The sequence below is a fragment of the Sinocyclocheilus anshuiensis genome, unplaced genomic scaffold (assembly GCF_001515605.1).
Source record: "Sinocyclocheilus anshuiensis isolate Anshui unplaced genomic scaffold, SAMN03320099.WGS_v1.1 scaffold5315, whole genome shotgun sequence".
NCBI classification, from domain to species: Eukaryota; Metazoa; Chordata; class Actinopteri; order Cypriniformes; family Cyprinidae; genus Sinocyclocheilus; species Sinocyclocheilus anshuiensis.
In genome coordinates this window covers 11,453-21,989 of record NW_015541765.1, presented here as the reverse complement: position 1 = coordinate 21,989, position 10,537 = coordinate 11,453, and the positions used below count along the sequence as shown (strand labels likewise).

Here is a 10,537-nt window from a genome sequence, read left to right as displayed (position 1 = left end):
AGGTGTGCTCTGATTGGCCAGCTATCCAGTGCGTTGTGATTGGCCGAATACCTCAAGCGTGTGACGGAAATGTTACATCCCTTTACCATACTGTGATGCCTGCGGCAACCACATGTGACAGCATCATATGACCCCTTTAATATAACTCCGATTGGATTCCTCTGAAAGAAGAAAGTCATTGCCATGTGAAATAACTAAAGTTAAAACTGAAGCAAAAAACAACCTAATAAAAATGTCACAACAAAATTACTAAAAATCTAACTAGAATTAAAATGAAAACTGAAAATACAAAAATAACTCATTAAAAATAATAATAAAATAGCTAAATTAGTATCTCAGTGGTGCTAAAATAACAGAACTTTAAGAGACCACCATAAAAGCTGTTCTTGCTCTTGTGCTGCAGGTTCTTCTTTGGACTGTGAGCAGGCTGAGGATTCGTGGCCGCTGGACATGGACGACTTACTCAGATTCTCCTATCAGGTGGCGCAGGGACTCAACTTCCTCACTGCTAAAAATGTGAGTCCCTAAAATAAGCAGCCTTCACCAAACACAATGAGATCTGTGTGAGCTCTGGAGGAAGTTACATTCACAAACAATAAATCAACTTCATTTAACCGAGAACTGATCAAAAGTGAATTGGTGTCATTTTTCTCTGCAGTGCATCCACAGAGACGTGGCGGCCAGAAACGTCCTCCTCACCAACAGCCGAGTGGCCAAGATCTGTGATTTCGGTCTGGCGCGAGACATCATGAACGACTCCAACTATGTAGTCAAAGGAAACGTGAGCGAACAAACGTCACAAACACTCCACTGAGATTCCAGCTGACAAAAACACGTTTGGCTAATGTTCCCATTACGCATTAGCATTCTCTGAATGTTCAAAACATCCAGTTTAATGTTTTTAAAAAGATTTTCTTGGTTATTCGATGAGGAAAAATTCTGTTTTATTGCTTGGTAAGCATTATGGGAACGTTAGTTTGAATGTTCTCTGAATGTTCTGACACAAGTAGTTACATTTCAGAAAATTTTTTCCAAAAATTATGTAAAAACATTTTTGTGCTAATGTTTTCGGAACATTATAAAAATGTAGAAATTCTATTAACGTTACTGGAAGAGAATTTGTTTAATTATGAGAAATATATACAGTATGTGTGTGTGTGTGTGTGTGTAGGCACGTCTTCCAGTGAAGTGGATGGCTCCAGAGAGTATCTTCGACTGTGTTTATACGGTTCAGAGTGACGTCTGGTCTTACGGGATCCTGCTGTGGGAGATTTTCTCACTGGGTGAGACTGAAACCCTTATATTACGTTGCGGGTCCATTTGGCCTGCATCGGTTTTTAAGTTGTTGGAAATACTGGTTAAACTATGATTTTTTTTCGTGATGTTTTGGGATTTTTTTTTCATTTGGAGTCATGAACATGCATGCAGTTTTGACACTTGTGCTTACAAGATTTCTATTATGATGTGATGTTCTTGAGCAGTTTGACCCATTCATTTTATGGCTAAAGGCAGATGGGCAGAAAATAAAATGACATTCATGTTTATGCATATTCTTTTATTCAAAGACATTTACACGGCATTGATGGTGTACATTTTTATTAGTTAATGCGCATTCATTTTGCTGGGAATCGAACCCATGATCTTGGTGTTGCAAGCGTCATACGCTTCTACTGTTAAGCTTTGGAAAAGCACACAGAAAAAGTGATAATCCACACACTTTTTCTGTTTAAAATATATATTTTTAAAATACTTATAATACTGTTAATAATAAATAAAATATTTTAAAAATAGTTGTTAAATAACATTTTAGAAATCAAATGTTTCTTTTTTGGAATGTGTGAGTGTTGTTTTTATTTTATTTATTTTTTTAATTACATGGAATCCAACTGGGGTTAATTTGACTCACAACATCACAATCGTACCCAGATTTTTAACATAAAAAAGTAATAAAAAAATACACAAACACACTTCTGACAACAAGAAGTTTGTATGGTTTGAAATGTGGTTTCTCTGCTGAGCGCAAAACCTTTTTTAATTTAAATATGAAATCATTTCCAGTCTCCCTGAACCCTTGGTTCTGGTTTGAAGTCTCTGTAACAAATGCATGATTTTCTCTTATTGGAGTAAATGTGTGTGTCTGCAGGTAAAAGCCCGTATCCCAGCATACTGGTGGACTCCAAGTTTTATAAAATGATCAAATGTGGCTATCAGATGTCCAGACCTGACTTTGCACCTCCAGAGATGTGAGTGAGACAAACAGTATCACACAAACATAATCAATCTTTCACAATTCAGAGTTATAGTGAAGTCAACAAAACTGTGTGAAATAACACAAATGCAAGCGTAAAACAGACGTCATGATCTCAACCATCTGCATGCTCTTCATCATACACTACAGTGAAGAGCACTTCATGTTGCTTTACTGCAGTAGTGTTATTTTAGTATCACTGAGATTCTATTATAGATCGTATTCATATTTTACATTTATATTTTCTGTTTTCACCTTAATTTTAGTTAAATATTGAGTCATTTTGTTTTTTCATACGTGTATAGTTTTTTTTAGAAATGTTTATTTTAATTTTAGTATTTTTTTTGTGTTTTTGTCAATTTTATCAGGTTTTTTTTTGTTTTAAATATTTCTATATAGTTTTTTATTAATTATTTCAGTGTTAGTATTTTGTTGTGCTTGTCATTTTTATCTTTTTTTAACGTCTATATGGCATTTTATTAATTTTTATTCCAATTTTAGTTTTATTCATTTTTATTTCCATTTTAGTTTGATTTATTTTAGTATAACAGTTAAACTAAATGAAAATAAGAAATGTTACCTTGGCACCTAGATGTAAAATAAGCTTAAGATTTTTATTTGATTTCAAATTGTTTTTATTTATTTATTATTATTATTATTATTATTTGTAAAGGCATTCATAACCAGAATTTTCTCCATTGGCAAAGGCATTCATATTAGTCTCTAAAACTAAATCCAAGCATTTAAGAAGGAACTTTTAGATGAAACGTTTTTAAATATCAGTCTAGTTTGTCCAAATCTTTGATCATGTGTGTGTAGTGTGTAGTTTTATTCTCATCACATCACGACACATGAATCCTTCTAGAGACTCACACAAATAGAAAAATAAAACCCATGAAAAACAGCAGCAGAACGACTGGATCTGAATCAGAGCTGTGCATGGAAAATCAGTCAACATCAGCCACTGTTGAGAACTCATCATCTCATGCTTTTTTGTTAAACACATGATCTGACGGCAAGGCCTTGATTTTCCACACATTTCATGCTCGTCCTCTCAGCTTCATCCTCACGTCTCTCTCTGCAGCGACTTTACTGAACTTCAGTATCTCTGCATGAGGGTAACAGAGTAAAGATTCATAAACCATCACTATTTTAGTCGTTCCACTGTTGGTTTAAAAATACTGACTTTTATTTTTTAAAATCCAAGCAGTGTTTTTCATTGAGCATCGTAATTTGGTACTTCAGTGCTTTAAAACAACTATTTCAACTATAAAGAGTGGATCTGAAACATGGTGATAACAGTATTTTTATGATTTTGTTACAAAACTAGAAGAGTGTGTTAATTGCTTCAGTTTACGCTGCAGGAAAGTGACCAATGTGACCAAAAAACAGCAATCGAGTGTTTAGTCACGCTACGCTCAACTCTCTACAAAACCCCGTTATGAGAAACAGGCCTCATTTCACCTCAGAATACAAAGAAAAAAATCTGAAATTATATATATATATATATATATATATTTTATTTTTTTTTTGGCACTATCGCTTAATGCAGCAACTAAAAATAGAGGCTTCATTTTCCATATACAATATATTCCTATTTCTATCAATATATATCCTATTTGGTTTTTGCGGTGAAAGTGATAGTAAAGCACATGATGCTGTGTTCAGGTACACCATCATGAAGATGTGCTGGAACCTGGAAGCCGCTGAGAGACCAACATTCAGTAAGATCAGTCAGCTGATCGAGAGGATGCTGGGAGACACAGATGATCAACAGGTACATCACTCTGATAGATAGATATCATCTGTCTATCAGTATCCACCTTATGTTTCACTGTGGAAGTAAGATATTTCCAGCTACATGCAAGCTATGGGTAGATAACTAGAAGAATAACGAAGTGCAGTAAACTATTTGTGCTACAAACCATTATGTTTGTAATTCCTTTTTTTTTTTTTTTTGTTATTAAACAATATGATAAATCAAAGCAGCATAACCGACCGATTTTATACAGCTAAAATAACTGGAAGTGAATGACACTGGAAGCCACATACATCCAAGATACAAATGGCCACGCTGCTCGTATGAAATAAATATATTAAAAAAAAAGTTTTTTAAATACCGTGGATACACCATAATCAGTGAACCAGTACACCATTATTTTGCATTCTACTTTTGTCTAATTTAGCATTTTTAATTTTGCATTCTGCATTTTAATTTTGCTTTTTTTTTTTTTTGCATTTTATTTAGCGATTTGCATTCTAATTTCACATTTTAATTTTGTATTTTGCTTTTTAATTTAACATTTTAATTTTGCATTCTTGTACTTTGCATTTTAATTTAGCATTCTAATTTGCATTTGCATTTTAATTTTACATTCTAATTTTGTCTTTTGCATGCTGCATATTGCATGCTGCATTTTAATTTTGTACTTTGCATTTTAATGTAGCATTCTAATTAGCATTTGCATTTTAATTTTGCATTCTAATTTTGTATTGTGCATTTTTAATTTTGCATTGTGCATTTTAATTTTGCTTTCTAATTTTTGTATTTTAGTTTTTCATTTTTCATTATGTATTTCACATTTTTATCTAATTTTCTGTAAAAATGCCTTTGAGGCAACTTTTTGCATTCTGGTCAGATGATTAGATGAGATGTTAAAAATTGAGATTGATATCACTTTAAGTGCATTGCATTGTGGGATACGTTATCTCACACAGTGTACATGCTGTACTATTTGAAAAATATAGTTGGTCATCCATATATTCCAGAAAAACCGTGTACATACTGCAGGATTAGTTCAAGTGTGTGTGTGTTATTAATATGTTTTATTTTGAACAGTCCAGAGTAATGAACGAGTCATATTCATGAATTATTTCCACAGGAGACACAGTACAAAAATGTCCAGTCCAATGCACATGATGACCAACAACTAGAGTCATGTGACCCTGTGAAGCATGAAGAGGAGTCATTTGAGACATCATGTGACCAGGAAGAAGAGGATCAGCCGCTCATGAAACCCAACAACTACCAGTTCTGCTGAGGGCTTAACTAACCATCTAACTAACTAAAGCGGGATCTTCTGTCTGAACATCAACAACAGTTGCACAATCCGTCCACAAACGCATGCTTGTGGACAGAGATCTGACCTGTCATCAAACGCGCTCAGTGTGTGATTTTACACGCTCTGCTTTTGTAGTTCTGCTCGCTTGAAATCTCGTAAACAGTCTTGAACTCGTCTGCAGAGTTGAAGCGTGTTTAATCCAACCGGTTTCACTTCTCAGCAAAGTCCAAAACCTCCAAACCTCGGATTTGTTTGTCGTCCGATGTGCCTTTTTGGTAAACGTGCGTCTTTATTTGTTGCGGGACTTCTCTGTTGCCAAGGTTGGAAAGCAGCGTGTTCAGCGTTTTAAATGCAGATGCTGCATGTTCCACTTCCACTTTATACTTGATCTGCGTGTCAGTCATTTTTCTTCCTTTAAAGTCACTGAAAATGACCACAGACACATAACTCTTTTTGTGCAGCTAAAATAACTAGAAGCGAATGACACCGGTAGCTTCACCTAGTCAAGATACAAATGGCCACAATCTTATGTTAAAAATAAAGTGTATACACCATATACAACCTACTTTTTTATTTTTTATTATTGTCAGTGTAACAGTATGCTATAACAGCACATTTGGCAATTTCATTTTTTTTTTTTTTTTGCATTTCATTTGATTGTTTTTTTTGCATTTTATTTGATTATTTATTTTAATTTTGCGTTTTATTTTTTTTAGCATTTTTAATTTCGCTTTCTAAGTTTGCATTTGATTTTATTATTTCTTTTCTTTTTTTATTTCTTTTTTTTTTCATTTTAGTATATTTAGCTAATTATTTTGAACTCAATGTCACACATAACTCACCTGTAATCGTCATGCCAACACGGGTTGAGTTTGACGTGGCTGAAGGTAATCAGTGCAGGTCAGAGGACAGATATGAAATCTTTCTGTCCGTTTGTCTCCTGCTCTAGTTCTTAGTCAATCTTTGTAGGCAAACACAGTATTTTATTGCTTCCCGCAGTGATTACGGTCATTTGGAGTGATAGTGTGAGGTCAGCACAGGTTTGGAGGACAGATTCACGTCTCCAACGGGTGAAATATTGACATGCTGTTGGCGCAATAATGTTTCGGCAATGTTTCGTTGTCTTATTTCTTCAGATAACTAAGGGTCAAAGGTTAAATGCGTTCACGTTTATCACTGAAGCCTTAGGTATAGTGAGGAAAACAATGACTGACGGCGCACAAACCATTTCAGGAAGAAAAACTAACCATTTGCTTTTCCTTTAATGTAAAATGAAAGGTAGATAGTTTCATTTCATTTTCATAGGCATATGTACACTTGATTATTTTGATGTGCAGGAAGTGTTTAGATAGCAGAAATCTTGTAAGCTGAATGTCACATTTCTTAACTGTTTAACTTAACTGTCAAATGAAGCATCAGAACTGCTGAGTAACTTTAGGTTGCTTAAAACTTGTGATTATTCAAGTAGTCAATGAAACAGTATATGCCATGCCTTAGAGCATTTAGCAATTTAATTTCACATTTTGCAAAACTTACTTTATTTGCAATTTCATTTCACATTTTGCAAAACTTACTTTAGTTGCAATTTAATTTCACATTTTGCTTTTGCATTTTAATGTAATTTTCAAACATTTACTTTAATTTGACTCTCAAACAGAAAAAAATCTGTCATGTTTTTTGTAGTTTATTAACAGTTTTAAATGGGTAAATCTTTGTTTTTATACTCCGAACTGTTTGCTTTCGTCAAAGTTTATTTGAACTCTCAAATGAAGCATCAGACACACTGCCGTTGTAACTTTAGGTTGCTTAAAATGTGATTAACCTGATGTTTTCTTTCTCAAAGCACAAACTGCCATGTTTATATGTTTATACTATATCCTTATTTACATTTTTTCTTATGCAACAGTTTTATGGTTTAAAGTTCGATTATGTGAGATTTAATCATTGTAATGACGTCTTTTCTCAGTGTTTATCTGTGTGTTAATAGTTCCCATGAGTCTTATCGTAATGAGTTTTGCACCTTTGATATCTACACATCTGTATATTTTAGTTTTACTACAGAACTTGCTACTGAAAGCTACTAATAAACCACGGAAATGTCGCATGATCTCGTTTTATCAGTGAAAATAGTTTATTAGGCTTGTGAGGTTAATCCATGTCAAACACGAACTCATATTTGAGACTGAGCACATTATGTGTTATGAAACGGATATCTCAGAATAAACACTTAAACGTCTTTCTATGCATGAAAAAGCCATCAAAATATGAAATTAAAATAAATACTGTCGGTTTTCCACTTGTAGTGGGTTTCACGTTTCTGTGGGCAATAATATGCTTGTTATTTACCATCATAAACATGTCAGATTAAGATATAATGTCAGAGACAAACAAGGCTAGTTATTTTTCAAGCAACATGAATCTGCAGACATCATTTACTCACTAATGTCATTACAAGCCTGTACTTTACACAAAAGTAGATGTTTTCTGCGCTCAAAAAATCATGGCATGGTTTTTGTTATTACCTATTTGTATCTATTTGATTTGATTTAAATCATATTTTGAAAATGCATTTATTCAAATTGCTAGGAATCAGCAACAATCTGTTTACCGTGAAAACGATTAAATTGCATTTATATGCATCGCATTGTTAAAAATCGATGGCGATTTTATGTGCAATTCAAATACAGTCAGGTCCATATATATTTGGACACAGGCAAAATTTGTATTATTTTAGCTGCTGACAAACATATTCAAGTTACAGTTATATAATGAATATGGGCTTAAAGTGCACACTCTGAGCTTTAATTTGAGGGTATTCTCATCCAAATTGGAGGAAAGGTTAAGGAATTACAGCTCTTTAATATGAACCTCCCCCTTTTTCAAGGGACCATAAGTAATTGGACAGTCGACTCAAAAGCTGTTTCATGGACAGTTGTGGGCTATTCCTTCATTATTTCTACATCAGTTAAGCAGGTCAAAGATCTGGAGTTGATTCTAAGTGTGCCATTTGCATTTGGAAGCTGTTGCTGTGAACCCACATCATGCAGTCAGTCATTCTTACGCATTTTATGTTATATTTTTGTTAAACCCCTTGAATTAAAGCTTAAAGTCTGCACTTTAATTTCATCTTAATTGTTTCATTTTACTTCTATTCTGGTGGCGTACAGAGCCGAAATTATGAAAATTGTGTCCAAATATATATATGGACCTGACTGTAAATCTTTTAAATAATTAATTTTTTTTGTTTGTTTCATAACAGTAAATGTGTGCCATATTCCAGTACTTCTGAAATCATACAACACATGTGTTCATGGACTGAAAAAAGCTGCATAAAAATGCTTAAAAAATCATTTTGGGTGAATAAATGACGACAGTTTATTTTCCATGAATTATTCCCATCATCCAAAGTGCTTACAGGATCTGAAACAACCTCGTAGTTTGTTTGTCTCCACATCATCTCTAAAAAAAATATATATATATATATTTTTTTTTTTAATAACAAATAAAATATATTCGTTTTTCCTGAATGCAGAAGTCATGCCTGACTCTTAACCGGAAGGATGCTTTGCATTTCCGATCTCCAGTGTTTCTAGTCAAATTAGTGTATATTCCGAGTTGATAATCTAATGTTGAACCTATTAAAATGTTTTTTAAAAAGCATATGGCTCTATAGCGCCATCACTTTACAGTGTCGCAATGACTGTCGTTTGTCAGTGCCTTACTCCTCAAAGTTTAATGAGTGTGTAGATGATACAAAGCTGCCGATGTTAGCTACATTAAAAACGGATGGGCACTATTTGAATGGGTTCCTATAGAGACGGGAACAGAAGAGCATCCAATCAGAAGTTAGAATTCGTAATGGCGGCGCTCATTGTTTACTTAGGAAAAAGGTCTATAAAACAAAACTATAGAAAATGAGTGTGGTGAACTGAAGAGAAGAAGCACCAACACGGAGCTGTGATTCTGAAGGATCTGGAGAGAATCTGGATGAAGGAATGGTCTCTGATCTCTTATCAGATGTTCTCCAAACTCATCAGGCATTACAGGAAAAAACTCAGGGCTGTTATCTTGGCAAAAAATACAGGATACAAGGCTGCCAATAACTGTGACCAAAGTGTATTAGAGAAAAACATTTATTTCATAAGATTTCCCCTCTATTTTCAAGAATAAATGACGACAGTTTATTTTCCATGAATTATTCCCATCATCCAAAGTGCTTACAGGATCTGAAACAACCTCGTAGTTTGTTTGTCTCCACATCATCTCTAAAAAAAATATATATATATATATTTTTTTTTTTAATAACAAATAAAATATATTCGTTTTTCCTGAATGCAGAAGTCATGCCTGACTCTTAACCGGAAGGATGCTTTGCATTTCCGATCTCCAGTGTTTCTAGTCAAATTAGTGTATATTCCGAGTTGATAATCTAATGTTGAACCTATTAAAATGTTTTTTAAAAAGCATATGGCTCTATAGCGCCATCACTTTACAGTGTCGCAATGACTGTCGTTTGTCAGTGCCTTACTCCTCAAAGTTTAATGAGTGTGTAGATGATACGAAGCTGCCGATGTTAGCTACATTAAAAACGGATGGGCACTATTTGAATGGGTTCCTATAGAGACGGGAACAGAAGAGCATCCAATCAGAAGTTAGAATTCGTAATGGCGGCGCTCATTGTTTACTTAGGAAAAAGGTCTATAAAACAAAAAATATATACATATAAATAAAAATATTAAACGGAACCTGTGTTCGTTGTCCATCACATACGCCTGCCCATATCATAACCCCACCGCCACCATGGGCCACTCGATCCACAACAATGACATCAGCAAACCGCACACCCACACGACGCCATACACGCTGTCTGCCATCTGCCCTGTACAGTGAAAACCGGGATTCATCCGTGAAGAGAACACCTCTCCAAAGTGCCAGACGCCATCGAATGTGAGCATTTGCCCACTCAAGTCGGTTACGACGACGAACTGCAGTCAGGTCGAGACCCCGATGAGGACGACGAGCATGCAGATGAGCTTCCCTGAGACGGTTTCTGACAGTTTGTGCAGACATTCTTTGGTTATGCAAACCGATTGTTGCAGCAGCTGTCCGGGTGGCTGGTCTCAGACGATCTTGGAGGTGAAGATGCTGGATGTGGAGGTCCTGGGCTGGTGTGGTTACACGTGGTCTGCAGTTGTGAGGCCGGTTGGATGTACTGCCAAATTCTCTG

The 10,537-nt window shown here is 34.7% G+C and overlaps 1 protein-coding gene across 1 annotated transcript in view; it reads left to right on the top strand.

Annotated features, from left to right (window-relative positions):
- The window catches only part of LOC107690878 (macrophage colony-stimulating factor 1 receptor), a 22,640-nt gene extending 16,653 nt beyond the window's left edge, over window positions 1-5,987 (top strand). The window contains exons 17-22 of the mRNA XM_016489298.1: window positions 404-516; window positions 659-781; window positions 1,172-1,283; window positions 2,144-2,243; window positions 3,917-4,025; window positions 5,131-5,987. Of these exons, the coding sequence (XP_016344784.1) occupies window positions 404-516; window positions 659-781; window positions 1,172-1,283; window positions 2,144-2,243; window positions 3,917-4,025; window positions 5,131-5,289 (716 nt within the window). The 3' untranslated portion in view covers window positions 5,290-5,987. The remainder of the gene's footprint in view (window positions 1-403; window positions 517-658; window positions 782-1,171; window positions 1,284-2,143; window positions 2,244-3,916; window positions 4,026-5,130) is intronic.
- Window positions 5,988-10,537: the final 4,550 nt, after the last annotated feature.